Here is a 22,594-nt window from a genome sequence, read left to right as displayed (position 1 = left end):
GAGTATTTGTGGATTCCTCCATGCTGACTTCTCACATTAGTGTCTCTTTCTATCATCTCTGGTTGGCTAGGAGGCTCCATCTCATGCTGGAGAATGATGATCTGGCCTCACTCTTTCACACATTCATCATTTCTCAGTTGGATCACAGCAATGCAGCGTACCTGAGCGTGGAGCCTCAGCACATAGGAAACTCCAGCTGGTACAGAATGTTTGCAGCAAGTCTCCTCAGCCATACAGGCTACCGTGAACACATAGGTCCTGTCCTCCATTGTCTTTGCTGGCTTCCCATAGAATACTGAGAATCCAGTTCAAGGTTTTGGAGTTTATTTTCAAGGTACTCCTGGCCTGGGCCCAGGATATCTAAAAGACTGCCTAAAGCTCCAGGACAAAGACCGTGATTGAGGACTTCACTCCTCTGGCACAGGGGAATGCTCTACAACAGAGGTCGGCAACCTTTCAGAAGTGGTGTGCTGAGTCTTCATTTATTCACTCTGATTTAAGGTTTTGCGTGCCAGTAACACATTTTAACGTTTTTAGAAGGTCTCTTTCTCTCAGTCTATAATATATAACTAAACTATTGTTGTATGTAAAGTAAATAAGGTTTTTAAAATGCTTAAGAAGCTTCATTCAAAATTAAATTAAAATGCAGAGCCCCTCAGAGCGGGGGCCAGGACCCAGGCAGTGTGAGTGCCACTGAAAATCAGCTGGTGTGCCGCTTTCGGCACATGTGCCATAGGTTGCCTACCCTTGCTCTACAAAAACAGCAACGTTTGTCTGTGCAGTTTTCTCTGCAGGGTGGCCTGAGGCTGTGGAATGAACTCCCTCAGGAACCTCACAAACCGCACCACTCCCCAGTGCAAAGTACATTTCTTTGACCTTCTCAAACATAAATGTATACGAAAAAAACCCCAACCAAACAAAAACCACAACTACTACCACTAACAAAAATACCTTTCCAAGACAACTACCTGTACAAAATTCTCCCCCAGGGGCACGGAGGAAAGAATAAATATGTGCAGATGTTAGTTACGTCATTTAAAGGAAAAGCGCTACAACTGGAAGGTGCTCAAACGCTACAGTGGTCATTACAGTATAAGAACCTCTACAGAATAGAAGAGAAAAAGCGCTTGCAGGAAAAGGATCTTAATTTGCAAGAATTTAAACAAACACCATTGCCCCCCATGTCCTCAAAGAGAAAAAAGAAAGCATTCCAGTGCCGTTCAATTTATGGTGTTTACACATTCTGTTGGCTTTGTCACTGGAGCTTATATGTCTGAAGAGAACTGATTTCTCTTGTTTAATTTAGGGGTTGTCGGTCTGGCACTGTTCATAGTCATTTACACCTGTCCAAAGTAAATGAGGGGAGAACTGAGATTTGGTTGCATTTTGGCACCCACTATGTATAGGTGTTAATAACTATGCAAGACAACAGACTGTCAGGTCCTGCATATGCTTGTAGTGGGATTTTGAAACAATGTCGAACTGTGCTTTCATTGGAAACCATCGGAGTGTCAATGTTGAATTTAATGAGAGCAGAGTCATGCCAAGGCTAAGCACCTTTGAAAATCCCATCCTCTGACTATGCTTGAAATATTAATCAAATATTTCATTGACATTTTGACTAGAAAAGGATGAATTCTTTGTATAATTTAATGGTTCTCCTTCCCCTCTCAGTTTTCAAACCAGGTGTAAAAGTGAATGGGGTTTCAGAACACAGATGGAATCTAAATTGCAAAAATTTGAAACCCTTTCACTCAATCCTCCCCACCCCACGCTAAAAGAGTTTGTAAAGGTGTGTGGGTGTTTGCGTAATAAAATCTACCTGATGAAGTTCACAATACATTTAGAGAGCTGTAGCCATGGCCCCTTATGTTTTGAATCCTATATAAAAGCTGTGTCAATCATGCTAGTGCAGGTGTAAGAGGAAATACTGCAGGCTGGAGGGCGCAGCTTGATCACTCTTAACCTGCCATGGCCCAAATGCAGGATGTCACAAAGACACAAAAAGAGACACCCCCCAAAGTATACTCGTGCAGGAAAACTAAAATGCAGTGGGGTTCATTGCTCTGTGTGATCAGCCCTCTGCCCACCTCTGCTCCATTATGCTTCCGCCTGGTGCCAACGATCTGCAGCAACCCAAGTGCGGGGGCTATGAATGTGCCTGCAAGGACAAGGCAGTATAGCTAATGCCCACGGCCGCCCAGAGGGAGGGCAAGTGAGGCAATTTGCCCCAGACCCTGCAGGGCCCCCGCAAGATATAGTATTCTATAGTATTGCAACGTTTTTTTTAATGGAAGGGGCCCCCGAAATTGTTGTGCCCCAGGCCCCCTGAATCCTCTGGGCTGCCCTGCTGGGGCCAACCCGAGCGAAGAACTTTTGTCAGCCTCCAGCTCTGAGGTTGCGAGTTGGGCGCAGCCCGGGTGGATTGCTCTGCGGCTCGATTGCTGCGGTCTCCCCGCTCGTCGCCCTCGGCTATCGATTGGTTTGGGCTCGGGAGGCCGGTTGCTAGGAGGGGCGGCCCGGGAGACAGGAAGCGGACGGAACGTTCATGGTGAAGGCTCAAGAGGCGCCCCGGCCGGTATGAGAGGTGCTCTCCCCGCGGCGGCGGCGGCCTGAGGTAGCGGGGCGGCGGCGGCAGCAGCAGGGAGAAGGTACGAGGTAGCCGGTGGGGGCCGCCCGGCTCCGACAGGGCTGGCCCCAGGGTCTGGGCGGGGGCGCCCCCCGGAGTGCTGGTCCGGGGGGTGGGGGCAGGGAGCGCTGGCCCCGGGTCCGGGGGGTGGGGGCAAGGAGTGTTGGCCCCGGGTCAGGGCGGGGGCGCCCCCCCCCCGAGGTGCTGGCCCCGGGTCTGGCTGGTGCTGTCGTGTCTTACGTCCTGTCCGCACTGAAAGCGCCTCCCTTGTGATCAAAGCTTGATGGAGCCTTAGTGGCCCGTAATCCCCCCGGGAGCTAGGGGAAGCTGGGATGATTTTAAAGCTAGGAGACCCCCCCCCCCCACGCTCGCACTGCTCAAATCCTGGGCAAGGACACGTCGTGCAGGGACCCTGCTGGCATTGTGAGGGAAGATGGACTTAGAGGTGGGTTCTGTTATCTGTGGAGTCCGACTATCTCCCTGGATTCCCTTCCCCCCCACCCATAACGATGCACATGAGTATTTTTGGACTGTTTTGTGTTTCTATGTTAAGCTTGAGGCTGAAGGGGACCCCTCTGCTTACAGGAAACCTCTGAGACCAAGATGAGGTCTGTATAGCTCCTAAGTCTGTCTCTTTCACCAATAAAAGTTAGAATCATAGAATATCACGGTTGGAAGGGACCTCAGGAGGTCACCTAGTCTAACCCCATGCTCAAAGCAGGACCAATTCCCAACTAAATCATCCCAGCCAAGGCTTTGTCAAGCTGGGCCTTAAAAACCTCTAAGGAAGGAGATTCCACCACCTCCCTAAGTAACCCATTCCAGTGCTTCACCATCCTCCGAGTGAAATTTTTTTCACTAATATCCAACCTAGACCTCCCCCGCTGCAACTTGAGCCAGTTACTCCTTGTTCTGTTATCTGCCATCACTGAGAACTGTCTAGCTCCAGCCTCTTTGGATCCCCCTTTCAGGTAGTTTAAAGCAGCTATCGAATTTCCCCTCATTCTTCTCTTCTCCAAACTAAATAATCCCAGTTCCCTCAGCCTCTCATCATAAATTGGGCCAATAAAAGATATTATCTTACTCCCACCTTGTCTCTCAAAAAAACATGCCTTTTATACAAACTGCATCTCACAATGCTCACTAAAACCAAGTGATACAAATAAGGAGTGACTCCTGGCAGCAGGAGCTGAATTATGTGCCATATAAAACAGGGACTTCCCATGACAAGGTTGTGATGGCAACTGATAGACTTCCAGGGGATATTCAAAAGTGATATTCTGTAACTTAATCTTGAAGTGTTTGATGCAGTTTTAAGACGATTAAAATTGAGATTACTTTGCCTTTAAACCTGGAATACATTTAATGGATTACAAGTAATACCAGAATAGCAAGAAAGCAATTGGTTAAGTGCATGTATTGATCTGTTACACCATAATGTCTCTGAGCTGTTATAACCAATCATTTGGTATTATGTCTGATCTGTATTATAGACAATCACAATATTTACATGTTCATGCATTTTAAAAATGCAGGATGATATAGGTAAGTCAGCTACTGCACTGCTTTAACACTGCATTTATTATAGATGAGGCATATGGACAAAATTTGACCATAGCTAAAGTCACTTTAGATTATCTTTCTGGTTCCACAGGAAGAAGCATGATCTGTTTTTCTTTCTAGTCTCTTGATTGGTATCATGTGCCTCTTGGCTGTTTAATTTCTGCACTAAGTACAAGTGAGCAACTATTTCCATCTGTTTCTTGAGGGTGTGGGGAGAGCAGAGAAGAATGCCTGATGATCTAGGAGAAGTGGAGTATTGTGCAGGAAAAGTGAATACATTTGCTTACCAGTCACTTCTGAAGTGAAATAGAAGAGCTTTTATCATCACTTAACAGCAAATATCCTTTTTCTTCCCTCAGTCTTTTGATTAGTCACAGAATCCAACCATTGTTCTCATGGAGTAAAATATTTCTCCTGACAGATTTTGTATTGCCTAGTTCTGAAGATAAATGATGTGGGTCCACTTACCTTGCCTAATGAAAACATCCAGGTGATGAGACGGGCTGACTTTTTTTTTTTTTTCTTAAGGCCTCTGATGGCCTTGTACTGATGGTTTTGTTAGCATTATACAATTAAGGCTATGTGTTTGTCTTGTATTGAGAAAAGAAGGAGAGAAAAGTGTATGTTTGAGATGAGGGAAGGGTTACTCCACTATAGAGGTAGCAGTTGCTGAGCTGGCTAACGCTCCAGATACACTTTTGATACAAACCATCACATGAAGAGCTTAAATAAGTGATTATTAATGGAGGAATCATTGCCTGCCCATTATCTAATTTTCTGTGGCATGCAGAACCAGAGAGAAAAGGGTTGAAATAGCCACTAAAAGTAATCCTCTTGAAAATGCTGTTTAAATCTGGAGAGACTGGCCCAGGTCCCTCACAGATATTTAGGCACCTAACTCCAGTTGACTTTAATGGAAGTCTAAAGGAGCCTAGATACTTTTGAGGACATGGGCCTCTGTGCCTGTATTGTGGCAGAGTTCCATGAGGCTTCTGTGATGCAAAACCACTAGAACAGTAGATGGGGTGTTATAGGCTAGGACTGAGGTGCCTCAGACATACCTAAGGACATTGGCAATTCTCTTGTAAAACTAGGAAATGATTACCCGTTCTCCTCAAAAGAGAGGAGAGAAGACAATCCTAGAATAGCAAAAGAAATCTAAGGGGGAAACCAAGCTTGGGGATCCCCCCACTTCCTGCAATAAGGGCTAATCTTACCACACAAACTAGCAAGAAAAAGCAAACCAAGAACTTGCTTGATTTCTTTGCAGATATCTTTGCATATGTATGTTCTTTTTTTATTTGTCAGCTCTGTCTGGAAAATAAGGAAGCTCTGAAAGAGTTGCGTATGATCTCATGAACCACAGCTTTGGCCACTGCTATAACTAGTTACACTCCCTGAACATCAGTCTTTATACTGCCTCTTTCCCTGCACAGCAAGATATCTTACTCATTGAATAGTAACTGGATTTTCCAGTTCTGCTTTTATTTAGCATTAGAAATTCTATCTCCTTAGAGTTCTAAGCCGCCCATAAAACAATTCCAGTTTCCTTACTGGTGCCTGACCTGTGTAGTTCTTGAATTCAACTGTTACTTCTAGTTTTCCCTCCTAAGAATATGGAGTCAAAACACAATCTCTCTGCAAAGATTCATAACTTCCTCTTGACAGGTGGTAAAGCCATTCTCTGTGGACCAAGAACCAAGATGTGTAATCAGAACAGTGCAGAGCCCGCTTTTGGTATCCAGTTTCACAGGTCTTCCAGCTGACTGGATGTTGCTTTTGCTTTATCACATTCAGGTTTGTAAAGCATGTGTATATAATACACTGAAATTCTTTTCCAGGACACATGAGATGGCCACAGATGACAGACAATCTCCAACACTGGACTCTGTCAGTGATCTGCCCCGCTCTCCTAGCAGTCCCTCTCATCTCACTCTTTTCAAACCATTGACTCCTGATCAAGATGAGCCTCCTTTTAAATCTGCCTACAGCTCCTTTGTAAATCTCTTTCGTTTTGGCAAAGGTAAACACACGTTATGAAGCAATAGCTATTAATTGTGCCTAAATATCCTACCTGCATGTTAATGCATAACTAGTATTTCAAACCATAACACTTCATGAGATGAGAGCATGGTTTCAGCCAGCTAAATGAATGATTAGGAAAGCTCCTATGAGAATTTTACTTTCTTTAGTAGAATATACGAGCTGGATTCACTCTCTGGCAAGGTGGTAGAAACTTTGTCATAGGATTAAGTCCACCAGGAGTGGAAAATGTAGAAGTGTGCGTTGCTTGCAACCTCTGATCTACCTAGATTGAGAGCTGGCAGCAGCCAGCAATGGGTGGGGACTAGCTGGTGGGGAGATGCATTCATAAGCCTCCTTCAGTAGGGCTTCTATGGAGCCGTAGTCGGAATGTAAAGATCACCCCCCTATAAGAAATTCCCAGGGATGGAAGCAGCTTACCACTGCCTACCCTCATCAGTGAGATGAGCATTTCTTGTGCAAATTCTACCTCTGGCCCTGCTTTTCTCTACTCCCCATCCCCAGTGAATCTGGCACATATCTATGGTTTCTAAATGGTGAAGTTTCAATAACGCACGTAGGGGAACTGCTTCTTTAAGTGCATTTCTGAAGGCTAGTATGATCCTGCGATGCAGAAACAGAATCTCAGATAGGAGTAGGGAGGTTATTTTACCTCTCTATTTGGCACTGGTGTGGCCGCTGCTGGAATATTGTGTCAAGTTCTGGTATTTACCGTTCAAAAAGGAAGTTGATAAATTGCAGAGCGTTCAGAGGAGAGCCACAAGAATGAGTAAAGGATTAGAAAAATACGTCTTAGAGTGATAGACTTAAGGAGCTCAATCTGTTTAGCTTACCAAAGAGAAGAGTAAGGGGTGCCTTGATTACGTGGGGAGCAAATATGTAATAATAGACTCTTCAGTCTAGTAGAGGGAGGTCTAACTTGATCCAATGGTTGGATGTTGAAGCTAAGTGGGTTTTTTGGTGGTGGTGGGGGGGCGGGGGGCGTAAAAACAAACTTGTACAAAACTTTGGGCCAAACTTGACATGCCAGTGTGAACTTTAACACTCAAATGAGCAGGTTAATTTGAGTTGTATAAGATAAATATGGCCAGGATCACAGAATGTTTAAAGGGTGGAAATTCTGCTGAAATAGATAAGACACAATGTGAGTGTGTCACTCAAAGCAGCAAGATCAGCTTAGCCATACTCAAGCTTCTATTTGAAGAAGGTGACTTATTTCTAAGAGGCTCTATTCGTATTGTTAAATATGTTGCCACTGTACTCGAAAAACTGGTGTTCAAATCAATCCAAAAGATCTATCTTCCAAGCAAGAACAATTCTTACGTGATTATTATGTGGAAGAATTACATTTGTTATAATTTGTCTTTGCAATTTTTTCTTCATGAAGAGAATACTTGGGAAATGAATGTGTGAAACCCGGCTTGGTTCCTGCCCTGAAGAGCTTCCTAGTTCTGTGTTTGTACAATGCCTAGTACAGTGGAAGCCTTGGTCCCTGTCACGTCCTTTGGGGACAACCATATTGCAAATAATAATCCAAATGAAATCTCTATAAAGCTTCTTTAGCTTTAAACTTGCTTGTGGTGCTAGGTTTCTACTTCCCTTTTGAAATGTTGGTTTCTTGCTGTTCTTAAACTTAGATGACGGTAGACTTGCATCTCCTGCAGAGAGTGTCCAGGGCGAGCAGCAGGCACTGAGTGGGACTTGGTCCAGTCCTCAGCATACCTCCAGGGCACAGTCTCTGAGGTCCCCGGTTCCATACAAAAAGCAGCTTACTGGGGAGTTACAACGCAGAGTATCTGCAACTTTAGGTAATGTGTGCCTAATTTTAATATTGTTTGCTGTATTTTACATGGGTGCTGGCTAATCCTGGGAGGGAGGTACTACTCTCACCTTTCAGGTGGGAAAACTAAGGTAAAGAGTGTTTCAGTGACTTTCCCAAGGCAAGAACAGGGATTAAAACTTGGGAAATTCCTGGCTCTGTTTGCCGATTAGACTTTGCATAACCTTCTGTTTAAGCTGCAACTTCTCCTCCTCATGAGCATGTCTGCTCTTCTCTCAAGACACTGTAGTAACTTGACCAGCACAGCTTTTTATAATCACTCTTGACAAAATGTTATCTTTATCTTGCTCAAGTAAGGCTAGCAGAAACTCCTAAGTCAAAAATGTTAAGTTGTCTTTGTGTGGCCTGGATTGCATTTTTGGATAAAAGTTTTAGTGCCTAATTATTCTGCTGAACTCCTAAGAATACAGAACTGACACCTCAAAATGAATTGTAGGGCTCAGTCCTAACAAGACAAAACATGGTCCCTCTGGTTGCAGACTACCTGTAACATTCACTTGTTGCATCTTTGAGGAGGAGATGCACTGGGCACTTGCAGAAAATACTTTAAGTGCCTGATTTAGTGATGCTACTCATACGCTGTACTGAATCGCTTCTAGCCAGCTATCTGGAATGAGTTTAGCGCTGCTGGAATCTGCCATTGTGTAACTGCTGAGCCAGTACCTTGATGGCAGCCCTCCAAAGAACAGAGGTGCTGCAGCAAGCGGTGTTGGTGATTCATAGACTTAGACTTTAAGGTCAGAAGGGACCATTATGATCATCTAGTCTGACCTCCTGCACAATGCAGGCCACAGAATCTCACCCACCCACTTCTATAACAAATCCGTAACCTATGTCTGAGTTATTGAAGTCCTCAAACTGTGATTTGAAGACCTCAAGCTGCAGAGAATCCTCCAGCAAGTGACACGTGCCCCATGCTGCAGAGGAAGGTGAAAAACCTCCAGGGCCTCTGCCAATCTGCCCTGGAGGAAAATTCCTTCCCGACCCCAAATATGGCGATCAGTTAAACCCTGAGCATGTGGGCAAGACTCACCAGCCAGCACCTAGGAAAGAATTCTCTGTAGTAACTCAGATCCCACCCCATCTAACATCTCATCACAGACCACTGGGCATACTTACCTGCTGATAGCCTAATTTTGGCAACTAATCTTTGATTATCTCATCATACCATCCCCTGCATAAACTTATCAAGCTTAGTCTTAAAGCCAGATATGTCTTTTGTCATGAGGTGGCATTGGCAATCCTTCTGGTTCCTACTAAAGTAACGCCTCAGCATAGAGCTAGAGTACTGTACTGTCAGGAATGCTGTCTCACATGGGACATTGAACCAGGCGTTGACAGCTTGTGGCTATTAAGATTCCCTGGCACTCTCCAGAAGAGTAGAGGTGTCTAACTCTGGCAAAATTCCAATGGTGGTAGCCACCATTTTAAATAGCTTAGTCCTTCGTGATATTCCAGTTGTCATTCTCTTTGCTTTGTAGTAGTATTGCCTGTGCTATTTAAATGCTCTTACATTTTGGGGTAGATGGAGTAATTGCTGTTTTTTAGACAACTTTAGATACTCTCAGGCATCCAACCTATCCAATAGGCTAAACAGTGTGTGCAGGGGGGAGGGGAGGAGGAGGAAGCCTTGGGTTTTGGCTTCTGCTGGAAGTAAGCTGCCACAAAATAGATTCTTAGTCTCATTGAGGTTGACTTACGACAGTATTGCATTACTCCAGTTTAATTCGACGTAACTCAATGCATTTCAATGGATTTACACTGGAACAAGACTAGAGTAACAGAGATGTGAATCAGGCCCATTATATCTAAGGGTATGGCTACACTTGGAATTTCAAAGCGCTGCCGCGGCAGCGCTTTGAAGTGTGAGTGTGGTCGGAGCGGCAGCGCTGGGGGAGAGTTCTCCCAGCGCTGCACGTAAACCACATCCTCTACGGGTGTAGCGTGCAGCGCTGCTGGCCTGATTACACTGACACTTTACAGCACTGTATCTTGCAGCGCTCAGGGGGGTGTTTTTTCACACCCCTGAGCACGAAAGTTGCAGCGCTGTAAAGTGTGAGTGTAGCCATACCCTAAGTGCGAATCTGTACAAGCACTTTCTGCATGGCAAGCTGAGATGTAAATTTGCCTTGCGCTAGCCTGTGGCGCACTAGCTGCGTGTGTGTGTGTGTGTGTGTGGACACTGCTGATGTGCCCTAAAAGTTCCCTGAGGTACACTTATGTCGCTCTTATCAGCAGGGTCCACACAGTTAGTGTGCGTCATGCTGTAGTCTTACACTTACCGCATGACAAGCTAGTATGTCTGCATAGACAGGCTGAACTTCACACTTCTTCCCAGTGACTTGCTGGTTGCCTCTGGAAAGAAGTACATATTCAAATTTTGTTTATAATGCCATCATATATTCCAATAAATGGCCTGATGTCTTGTTGCATATCTCACAAGTCTGGTAAAATGTAGCTACAGTGACAAAACATTAATTATGCAATAAGGGTGTAAATGATCAGGAGTTTCTCTTTGAAAGGGTATTGTCAAGTCTCTCCTGCTTTCCCATATTCTTCTAAAAAAAATCCCAACCCTTCAAGTCTCTTCCCCCTCCTCAGGATCAGTGTCTTCCTTTACCACGTGTTCTTTATGCCTTTCTTAAGGTGCCGACACTAACATGTTTAAGGGTGTCTTGTAGTCAGGTTTACACCTGTCTCTGGAACTTATGGCAGGGTTCCTGAAACACTGAGTAGACTCCCCCTTCTTTTGTTTACAAATGTAAGTAAAGTTCTTGGGCAGATGTACAAAGATATTTAGGGGGATGAAAGATGCTGACAGGTGCCTGGTGGGATTTACAAAATCATGTAAATTGCCAAATTTTCATTAATGTCAATGGGAATTAAATGCCTAACTTGCTTATATGCTCTTCAAATCCAACAAGACACCTTTTGGCATTTTTAGCCCCCTAAATGCTTCTGTGAATCTGGCCCTTCACCTTTAAGTTTATAATTATCTTTACATTACAATAGGTATTAGGATTAAGTAGCCGATTTAATCCCTTCACAGATAATTAAAGGCTGATGTAAATAAGCAGGTAAACTGAGGTGCAAAGAGGCTAAATGACTTCTGAAGCCCTTACTGAGCTGATGGAAGAGGTAGAAATAGAACCTGTGAGTCCCCATTTGAACCCTCTGTCTGTGCAATTGATAGTCACATAACTCTGGGGATAGGATTGCTTAGCTAACTACTGTTTTAAATCCAGAGAAGGAGCGGAAATGACTGTCTTAAAAACTTTTTAGCAACAAAATGGTAAGTTGAAAGCAAAGCTCACGCTTGGAATCTGGACTGTTTTCTACTTCTAGTTGTATAGTAATATTAAAGCTAAATTTGCCCCAAAATGTTAATTACATTTTTACTTAACTCCTCTTACATAAATGTAATTGAGAAGAGACAGTTGGATGCCAGGCTTTCTGAAGATACGTTTATGGGCATAGCACAAAAGGATCACCTGTGAGATTCTGGGCCTGATTCTGTTGTCCTGCCCTTCATGTAACCATTGCACAAATGTAAATGATTGCACAAGATAAGGGGCGGGGGAGGGGAAGAGGCATTAGTATCGCTCATATAGAAGCAATGGACTCAAACTGCTTTGGTTGGAGTTAGAATATACATCTGTGTGCCAAGTTCCATGGTCCAAATTGCACCAAGGCAGCATAACTCAACTAATGTCATGAGTCTACTATCCACTTTGTGTAGATCTTCATAAGCTGTCTGGTTAATGTAGCAGCATTTAATATTAATAGCATTTCTAGCTTGTTACTCAAACATGCTCAGTAATGCTATTTGTGTTAGATGCCTGTAACAGAGCAAGCAGGTAATGGGGAGTGGCAAGGGCATGAACATGGGAGGAACTGACTGAAAACCATAGAGAGACTAGAAAAGAGACTGCATCCATCTACATTCTGTTCATATTGTGCAGGATGCACTCAGTTCTATAAAGCCAGTCGCAGGAGAGACTCATGCAGGGGAAGTGAGCATTGACTGATATTAAAATTGGGTCAATGTCTCTTAAATTACTTAACGCTGTGTTTCCACTATTGGCGGTACACACACGTGAATGAGCCTGGTATGTCTCCCCATTTATCCTTTTGACCCGTTAGAGTAAAAGTTAGATTTAAAAACTAGCTAGTACATGATTAGCTATGTAGATAGAAATTTTCACTAACCTTCTTGTTCTGTCTTGCAACACGCTTACCTAATTTAAACATTCTTATTTCCTGAAGCCATTTGTTTAAAAAGAGCTTTGTCTGGTACTTGCAGCCCAAATGGTATGATAGGTTAGTTCACGTGGAAGTTTTGATGCCTCTGATAGCAGAGATAATTTAAGTAACACTTATGTCACAAGAACACATGCCCATCTGGAAGTTGAAGCATTTACTTTCCAGGCGGTCCGGCTGAATACTGGGAATACTCTGCTCGAGACTGGGAAGAGGTCTTAAGATTTAAAGTAGTAAAGATATTTATGCTCATTTGAAATCCTACATTCACTTAAATCTTGTTAAAATATCAGACTCCTATACTATTGACATACTCCAGAATGACACTCAGTTTGGCCTTTAAATTCCAGGTGGTTAAAGGTATAATAAGATCTAAACACTTGGAATCTTTTTCTAAAAACATTTTGTTCTTGTGGCAGGTCTGTAGTGGCTTTGTGGACAAATGTCTAAATGTTTTCTTGCATCTGGGCTGATAAACATATTTTCTAGGAATGAGGCCAATCAAGTAGATTCCTAACAGATATTTTTAGTTAACTATGGTGCTTTAAAGATAAAATTTCTTCTATCACACCCCTAAAAGTCAAACCTAATTGTTACTGCACAGCAACAGTTAACTAACACGCTCTTGCCAGTGCTTTCAGCGTTCCTGCTGACATCAGTGATATATAAAGCAGTAAACAAAAAGCAGCCATGTCTATTTTCTCTGTACCAGAGGGAACAAAATAAAATGCTTGTCAGATGGAGAGTGAGGAAGCTGGTAAGAAACCTTTACGCTGTTTTGAAAAGCAAACAGACAGTGTAGAGAAGTAACTCTCTCTTTCAAAACTTTTCTATGGAATATTAGGCAGGAAAAATATGCATTATGTAATACCAAGGTGGATCATGTTGTAAAGGTTTTAAGAGACCGACTCTTTATTATATGTCAATGATTTAATTTCATGTTTGTAACCAATTAGTAGGTGAAACTAATTGCAGCAAACAGAAAAATGTTGTTGTGGAAAAGTGGCTTAAACTTAACTATAAACATGGCTATTATAAGCTGGTGAAGTGAAACCAGTGGATGCACTTTTTTTGGATGCACTTTTTTTGTATCCTTAGTCTCCACTGAAACCATCAGATTCATTATCAGCTGTGTCCTGGGATTTGCATGAATAGTTACTGCTGTTTGAAAGAGCCTTGAATTAAGTCCTTATGTACAGTACAGGACTGAATTCAAGTTGTCTGCTGCAATCTGGTGATTATTAGTGCTTTTAATGAGACTTCCATTGTGTAAGAATTTGCATTTCTCTTTTTAGAAAATACTGGATGAGAACTACCACTTGTTTTGAGCAGTGATGCCTATTTAAGTTCTTAGATTCTATGGTATTATACTAGAGGGACCAGATAGGTGGCTACAGAAAACTTCAAGCTACTTTGAATGCAGATTGCTACTGATTATCTGACACAAGGCAGCTTTTTTTTTTTTTTTTTTTTTTTTTTTTTTAAAGTAATGTTGCAAATTCTTACTTCCTAAACTACATACCCGTTGAACTCCTCTTCTTTTTCCAACGGCATGTTGCGTTATATGACACACACATTTCTATAGTGCCTTTGATGGTGACGGTAAGTTTCTCTCCCCTTCAGACACACGAAGGAAAGTGGAACCTTCTCTCAGTGGCCATGATCCTCGGACAGCTGTTCAGCTTAGAAGTCTCAGCACGGTCTTAAAACGTCTCAAAGAAATAATGGAAGGGAAAAGCCAGGTACTACATCAAGGGTTTTAAGTGAGTTAGGTCAGTCAAAGCATATAGAAATTAAAATGTTAAAGGGTTCTGTGTTGCTGTGTTCCATGTATTGCCAATGGAAAAGAGTAAAACCTTATTAAGTTCTTTTGGTGTGTTTTACTAGCATTCAATAGAACAGAGTATGAGTAAACTTGCTATATTTGAGTGGGGAATGGGGAGAAATTCGAACTGGTGAAGTCAACTTCTGATATAAATTGCTTGCCATTGTTTGTATTTCCTATTGAATTACTTACTAGATTAGAGTTTCTGGAACTTTCAGAGCAGGATGACCTCATTCCTCCATTACTACAATATTTCATGATGTTGCTCCTCAAGATCTAACCATGAGACATGAAATCTTGTAATTGTAGCAATAGCAGCTAATTCTGAAGGTCTGGAAATCTAACTTTAGTTTCAAACGAAGTACAGCATTTTAAATACAATCACAGCAAACTGAGTGTAACAGGCTGGGAGTATTTGCCTGAAACACTCCAGCATATTAGCAGGTGTTGACCCTGCTGGGAAAAAGTTAAGTGAGTTCTGTTGACTTAGCTCCACCTCCCTTCATATCTCAGTGGGGTTGGCGATCTGGAGAAAATCTGTTTTGAACAGAGTGGACCTAACATGAATAGCCAAGCCTGGGGACAAGGTATGAGCAGGCAGTTGTGTATCTTCATTAACAATAAAACTGGGAAGGGGTTGAAACTAGGTGGTTTTTAGTATGTAAGCTGTATTAGAGCAGATTGGATGCAACCCTTTTGCTGACGAAAGATATTCCATGTGATGATGATTAATGGGGAAGTGCAGGCTGAAGTCCTTTGCTTCAACCCACAATTGTGATACTTTGTTTTTGTTTTTGTTTCCTCACCATCATGCAGTAGTTACCTGATTAGCAAAGGTACAGGGATAAAACTGGGATGGGAATTTTCAAGGTCTTTGCAGAGACAGGAGCTCAGCAGATTTTGGCTGGCTAGAGGTTCTGTGGCAGGGTCTTGTCACAGAGACTTTGCAGTGGCTCTGTCAGCACCTTGAATGGATAAGTTGTTGGATCTACATTTTTTCCCTCTGTTATCAGGAAAGAAGGCCTGCAGTTGGGTCTGAAGTTCCTGATGCTGACTTAGGAGTTCCTGATCAGCTGCTTAGTTCCTCTGAAGTCTGAAACAAAAATAAAAGGATCAGAGTAATTTCCTCTTGGGTAGACCAGCTTTTAAACCCCTGCGGAATGCTTTTACCCTGTTATGAATGCTCTGGCCAGGGTGGAATGCACATGCTCAGGAAAATTGAGCTCTTTTTTAAATGACCCAAATATATCTATTTGGTAGACAGAAGCATGCCGGTCAGGATGAATTACTGGAGACATCAGCAAGGAGAAGTTGATTATCATTTGGGGAGACCTATGCCGTTCTTAATCAGAAGAGATGAACCATTGCATTGGCACAAGAGTCTTTGCTTCAGTGAAGAAAAGGGTTTGGGCTGTCCTTCACTAGCATGTTGTTACAGAGTAGTACATAAAGTCAAGAATCCGCTGTTAATAACTCTGCAGAGTTCAAAGCCAGCAGCTTTGGAAGGACCTGATACAGCTTTTCAGGCATTTCCCAAACTCTTGGAAGATGAGGTCATCACAGTCAATCTCTTGCTGCTATGACCCAATGAAGCCATGAGATGTTTTGTGTGATCCTTGCTGATCCTTGTGTGCAGGCTGCAATTACATGTAATCACCATGGCAACATCTGAACAAACTGCAATAATATTCTCTCTGATTGTGGAGATCTTCAGCTGCTGTGTGAAATGACTCAAACAAGCATTCTCTTATTGTGGGTCCTGGTACAACTCTACTATAGAGCACATTGTCTTTGTCTGAAACACACATCAGATGCTAAAAGACCTTTCACTAGAGCATGCAGCACCAGAGACACTTGACTCAGTCAGCTGCTTTTTTGGCACCCTCTGCTGTGTTGCAAATATATTGCAAAGCAGTCTCGTTTGACAAAGACACTTCAATTTGGCAGCCGCTTCAGGTCCTGTACATTTTGAAACAAACGTGTTCTGTACAGGACATAAGTGTCACTAGTGGTGTGTGATAGAGATCCTGCAGGCCAAAGGGCATTTATGTTAACATTTCTAGAGTTTGTTTGTTTGTTTGTTTTAAATCAAATCTTGATGTTTAAATTCTTTCCCCCAAGGTCTCTTGGGGTAATATCAGTTGCTGATCAGAAATGATGCACTATTTAGCAGACAAACATTGAAGATTGCATGTATTGAGCAGCCACTTCAGAACATATTTGTTTCAGATGAGTCAGTGACAAAAGCATGCTGTATATTAGGCGTCATATTTCTGTATTAACTCGTTCTGGTTTGTCCTTGGAACAACTTGCCACTGTCATTTCACAAAAAATTCAGTTTTGCCAAATCGCCCTCAGCCAGAACTGAACTCTTGCAATGGTCATTACACTCAGTGAGAGTCATTGTAATAGCCAAATCAAATTACTGTTTAATGTCCCCCTATATTGTCTGTCTAACATGTAGTAGGGATGAGCAGGGGAAGGAAAATCAATTTTTCATGTGGTAGTTGAAGTCTTACCTACAGATTGCAAGCTTTTGTTTGTTGAAACATTTTCTTAATAGACCAGCCAGATTGAGAATTTGATCAGGATAATTCAGTTTAGTTCTGTGGCTAAGAACCTGATCAATCGTTTTATTTATGACCTTGTGACTCTTTACAGTGCTGCATCAAATCTATGAACTATCCTAATTTTATAAATATGCCCAGCTTCACTTTTTTTCACTCACTGCTTGTGTAGCAGCCAGGAGCATAGAATACTGTCTCATTTCTCTAATATGACTGACTTTGTAGGATAGTGATTTAAAGCAGTACTGGATGCCAGACAGCCAATGTAAAGAGTGTTATGACTGTAGTGAGAAATTCACCACCTTCCGGCGCAGACACCACTGTCGGCTGTGTGGGCAGATCTTCTGTAGCCGATGCTGCAACCAGGAAATCCCTGGAAAATTTATGGGTTACACAGGTATGCTCTTTTATTTGTTCCTGGTGCATTTTTGTATTAAAAATTGATTGTTTTTCCGATATCTTATGCACTCAGAATACTGATCGCTAAAGAATTAAGGGGTCCAATTTTAACAATTAATCTAAAAAGCCACTCTAATAAGGTAAAGGCAAATTAAAAACCCAGAATGCAATAATACGTTTATGTGCACACACCCATGTATAACAAAATATAAAGCAGTGGTTAACATTTTCCAAAGTACCTCGGTGACTTGGGAGCCCAAATCGTTCTGATTTCCAATGAGCCTAGGGCTTATAAATCACTGAGGTGCTTTGGAAAACTTTATTAGATAAGAAAAGGGTGAATCATCTTAAAAGGATGAAGAAACAAAGAAAGATGGCCAGTATCCAACAGACATGTCAAACATGACAAAGTATATTCACAAATAAAACTAGATTTCTTAAAATGGCTGAATATGCGTTCACTCAATTCCACAAATTCAGTTTACTTACAAAATTTTCAATATTAAACTCTAAACTCTGAAGTCTAGAAACAATTAAGAAACAGCTTGTTCCCAACTAGTTTGTAATCTGACACTTGCTACTACCACGCCATAATTTTGGTAGCATGTAAGCTGCTTTGGGTTGGTAGCCAGATCTACATGAGCCAGATCTACATGCTTAACTTTTGAACTTGGAGAATTTCCTTGTGTGATGATGATGATGATTATTATTATTATTTTTGCTCTTCTTCAAATGAGCCTCAAACTCAAGTTAGTGCACAAGTCCTGAAACAGGGAACCGCTGCTTTGACAGATTTCATGAGACTCTCCCATACAGGGCACTTCTCCTGTACACTGGCTTACACTCCTCTTGCTTCCTTTTTCTGCAGGGGATCTCCGAGCTTGCACTTACTGCCGCAAAATAGCTTTAAGCTACGCACACTCCACAGACAGTAACTGCATTGGGGAAGACTTAAATGCGCTCTCTGATTCTACCTGTTGTGTATCTGTACTGGAACCTGGGGAGCCACGCACACCTGTTGGGAGTAGAAAAGCTAGCCGAAATATCTTTTTGGAGGAGGATCTTACTTGGCAAAGGTATGAAATGGTTTCATATTACTTTTGGTTAGGGGTCAGAATCTCAGCCACGGCTACCAGATTGTCATCTGTTTTTAGGCGAAGAAGTTGAACCACTACAAGATATTACCTCACCTATGTAGGCTCAGGCTGTTAGTTTTGCCTCTGATAATTTAGGCTTATTTTCTATAAAAGACCTGAAACCTGCGCTTGGTTTTAACTTTCTCCTTCAATGGAGAGAAGAGATGGGCAATTCCCAGAGGAATTACTGGCCACATTCTTAGTGAGGCTGTTGCCATTTGGAATAATAAAACCCTTTAAAACTAGACTGGAGCTGGAAGCTGGTAATGTGAATAGGAGCATTCACTGTAACAGTGTAGGCTTGCGGCTTCATAGAGATGGAAGATATCTCTGTTTTTGTTCTGCACTGGGTGAGTCAGGCTTCAGTTCAATAAAGTGTTAGCTTGCTGACTGTCAGAATTAGGAATGGTAGACTCTAAAAATGCTCTCTGGGCCGATTACCGATGAAATTAGCAGACAGTGACTGTCTGCAGAAAGAGTCAAACGCCTGATATGAGACTGCAGGGACAACCTGAAGGGTTCTTTTATCTCTGTCATAAGAGCCAAAGCTCTCCCTAGTGGTCTTAGATAGAAAATTACTAAGAGGAAAGGAAAGAGAAACAGTCTTGTCTTGTACAGCATTTAAGCCACAACATGATGATGTTTACTCTCACTGATCTCGATTAGTGTGAGAAGAACCCAAATACGTTCCAGGACTGCAGGGTCGGGATAAAACTGGAGTGTTCTTTTAATATAATCATGCTTGCTTTGTAACCAGAAGAGTACTATAAGTGGCAGTGTGTAACTTCTCTAGGGGCAAGAGTTGGATTTTTTTCTATGTATGCTAGTGGTTAATCTCTACTGGCAATAAAAGAGAGCTCAGAAAATGGCTGTCTTCAGAGAATCCTGATTTCCACTTCAGCTTCCCTTCAGTGCGTGCTAACAGCTAGAATGAAAGTACTCTGTATAAGCTGTCTTCAGGTCTAAATAAAGATCTAGTGGCAAAGAGATTCTCTCAAGGTGAATGATTCTTTGTCTTGGATCATTTCTTAAATGGTAAGACAGTTTATAAACTAATACTCAATGCAGGCAGTTTGCTCACCATCTCTAACCTTGTATCTGGGGACACTAACTAAATTCCTTTACTAAGTACATACAGTGTAGGTCTCAGCATTTTATTAAAAACAAACTAGTATTTTTAAAGTGTCCGATAGAAGTGCTGTCCAAGGAAACTGAACTGTAGAACAGAGAGTTCTGTGGCATGCTCACGAAAACATCTGCTGCAAAATACTGTAAATCATGAGATGTTCTGATCTGCCTTTATAGCTTTTTTCCACTCCCATGCTGTCTTTAGCATGGGAGTGCAACAATTCAAGTAGAATAATGGTGTGTGGAAAGCATTTGCATCTTTATTCTTGGCAGTCTTAATACAGCCTTGGAGGAAAAGTTTTTCTGACTCTTGAAAGACTGGTATCTCTGGAGATGTCATAATTATCAGTGTTATAGGGAAATTGGCTAAATGAGCATGATGTAATGGTTTTTGGAAGAAGCTAGCTTGTTTTTGTTTCCCCTCCTCCCACCAGATTAGGCTTAAAATTCATTAGTAGGGGAATACATGCTGAAAGTCTTAAGCGAACTTAACAGTACTGCAATAGAAACTTGGCAAACTAAACTCAGCTTTGCAATTAAAGCAGAACTTAATTCATGTTTGTAAGTCATGAGATACTTCATGCTAGGTGCAGGCTGTTCAAAAAGAATATTGAGAAGAAGCTGCAGCTCAGTCTTCCCAGAGTAACAAGAACTCAAGTCTGCTTCTATTCTACTGAATTTGAGGAGAAATATGTCTTCTCTCCAAAGTATATAAACTCTTTCGAGCAGCCAGAAAAACCTTTATGGGGCAAGGCTGCAGTATTTATTCAGAGCACACAAGAGCATGCTAAGGTGCTGAATGGAAAAAGATGCTGCCCTTGTGCTGCACAGCTGCTAATTGAAGTAGTAGGGCAAGATGGATAAAGGCAAGGAAAGAAGGACAAAGCTTCTATGGATAAGAGAGGGTTACTGAAGCTTGTGCATGTGTTATGGTGGTAGCTGTGTTCTCTATCAGCAGCTCCGTGGATGGGCTTTAGAAATTTAAGGTAATTAAGTATCAGAGGGGTAGCCGTGTTAGTCTGGATCTGTAAAAGCAGCAAAGAATCCTGTGGCACCTCACCCACGAAAGCTCATGCTCCAAAACGTCTGTTAGTCTATACGGTGTCTCAGGATTCTTTGCTGCTTTTAAGGTTATTAATTTCTTGGGGAGCGGGGGAATGTTGTGAAGGAGGAAGGGCAAGGAGTATCAGGCACTAGTACTACCAAGTGGGAGGGAGGTGAGTTAGAGAGGCAGGGCAGTGGGGGAGAGGATGAGGATGAAGAGTAGGTGAGGATTTGATCATTCTGAAAGACACTGGCAGTGGAGTCTAAAATGAGAGCACCATACCAGTCTTTTGTACAGCTGTCTTTGGGCTGATGTTATGAAGGATCTTTCCCCTGTGCTCTGGCTGCTTTTGAACTTCTCAAGTGTGCAAATCATGTTATCCCAAATGGTGTTGGTTTTACTGGGACTGTTTTTAGTGCTGCTTTGTGATGGTGGTTGTCTTAACAGAGCTCTATTCTTTGCAGTCTGATTCACCCAGATTCTTCAACTACCACACTGTCAACACGCCTTGTGTCTGTACAAGAGGATCCAGGGAAGTCTCCTGCTCGAAATAGGTAAATTACTGTGTGTGTGTGTGTGTGTGTGTGTGTGTGTGTGTGTGTGTGTGGTAATGAGAGGACCACTGTGCTATTAAAGGTACAGTCTGTTGGCTGAGAGATGTGAGGTTAAAATCCTGTTCACTTGTGGTCATTGAAGAACCCAGATGTCTTTGCTTTCAGTAATTATACAATGCCAAATGTATTTAAGTATTCTAATGCACAGCTAAACATGCTTCCTTCCCTGAGGAGCTTGCAGGCTACATGTGACTAAACAAGCAAGACTAATAATAGAGTTGGGGAGAAAAAGGATCAGGAATACAGTAAAGTTGGACTGTTACTCTAGTTCAGTAGTGTGGCTGTTTTGATGTTACCACGAAAACTGGATTGGCTGCTCCATTGGAACAGAATGAAAAGAGCATGGAAGCAGGTTAGTGAGAGGCTAGGGGAGGAGACTGTGTGGTTATGTCCTAAAGGCCATGATTGGGAAAAGGTGAGAGGAAATTGAAAGCTTTTGAGAGCAAGAGAAATGGTGTAAGTAGAAAGGTGGAAAAATTAGCACTTATATGGGGAGGTTGAGAGGGAACAGAAGGAAGAATTATGGTAACAAGGGCAAGAGATGCTGTACTGAATTGATTGGTTCACTTCGCCTGCGTCACTAGGCTGCTAAAACCAAGGCTGTCAGTTCAGTTCAGTTAGTAGCATCTGGATGCATGGCCCCCTTTATTTATTAGCTCTTCTTGTAAGAGAAACCATGTTAGTCCATTTGTCCTGGCTGAATTCCATTTGGGTCATTAACTTCTGCATTGAGTTCCCCTGGCAGTTATGTAGTTCTTTCTGTGTGTGCTTTTGGGACCCTGTAAGCAAATTCTGTTCAGGTTGTTTTTGAGTGAACTGAGCATAGACTAATCCCTGGATTTCAGTTTGCTTGTTTGAGGTGTTGGCTCATGCAGCAAATCTGTAGAAATTTTTTTTTTCTTACATCTGCTGCTGGCTGAACTGGTTCCTTTTCTCACTTCACTATTCCCACACCTAATCTTGTATAAGAATTAGTTAAACTTCCAGGTGCCAAAGTAGATTTTAATAAGTGTAAAAACTTAATAATCAGCTGCCTTTTTTCCCCTGAAGCTTTTGTCTAAATAAGCTTTCTGATGGGGAACCCCTTGCTAGAATTTAGTTGCTTTTTGATACTGTAAGTTTGTTTGGTGCTACATAATAACTGGTTCCTACCGCAAAGAGCTTCCAGCTGTAACTGCCAGATCTAGGACACAAACACAAGGAGAGAAGATGATGGCTAGGAAAAGATAATGTGAGTCTTTAATATTGTTAAAGTAGTTTCAGAGAGTTGGTATTGTCCTCTAGAAAGATCACTAGGTGTCACCAATGTACTCAGTATTACACATGCAGAGCATGGTCTCTATTAGCTCTTCAAGGCTATCTAAGGAGACACGGGCAGAACAAGTTAAGATAATGGAGGTGGGCAGGGGGAAATGGAGAGCCTGCCTGGTTTATAAGGAGATTATGTGGCTGCTTCAGTAGCTCATCTCGGTAGTTCAGTTCTTCCTCTTTTGAGCTCCACTGAGCCTTCAAAACCAAGGAACAGTGGAGGGAAGTGGGGTTGAG

At 42.2% G+C, this 22,594-nt stretch overlaps 1 protein-coding gene across 6 annotated transcripts in view; it reads left to right on the top strand.

Annotated features, from left to right (window-relative positions):
- Positions 1-2,511: 2,511 nt before the first annotated feature.
- The window catches only part of PIKFYVE (phosphoinositide kinase, FYVE-type zinc finger containing), a 95,838-nt gene continuing 75,755 nt past the window's right edge, over positions 2,512-22,594 (top strand). For 3 of the 6 annotated variants that reach the window (XM_032765025.2, XM_032765023.2, XM_032765028.2), the window contains exons 1-7: positions 2,512-2,651; positions 6,034-6,215; positions 7,873-8,043; positions 13,959-14,077; positions 16,953-17,124; positions 17,995-18,202; positions 20,900-20,989. In XM_032765025.2, the coding sequence (XP_032620916.1) occupies positions 6,044-6,215; positions 7,873-8,043; positions 13,959-14,077; positions 16,953-17,124; positions 17,995-18,202; positions 20,900-20,989 (932 nt within the window). In that variant the 5' untranslated portion in view covers positions 2,512-2,651; positions 6,034-6,043. Of the gene's footprint in view, positions 2,652-6,033; positions 6,216-7,872; positions 8,044-13,031; positions 13,093-13,958; positions 14,108-16,952; positions 17,125-17,994; positions 18,203-20,899; positions 20,990-22,594 lie in introns of those variants that run through there. The other 3 variants (XM_032765027.2, XM_032765024.2, XM_032765026.2) reach the window with 3 other exon arrangements.

The sequence above is a fragment of the Chelonoidis abingdonii genome, chromosome 10 (genome assembly GCF_003597395.2).
Source record: "Chelonoidis abingdonii isolate Lonesome George chromosome 10, CheloAbing_2.0, whole genome shotgun sequence".
Classification (NCBI taxonomy): Eukaryota; Metazoa; Chordata; order Testudines; family Testudinidae; genus Chelonoidis; species Chelonoidis abingdonii.
The sequence above is the reverse complement of the archived record's forward strand: the minus strand, read 5'-3'. Positions and strand labels throughout refer to the sequence as shown.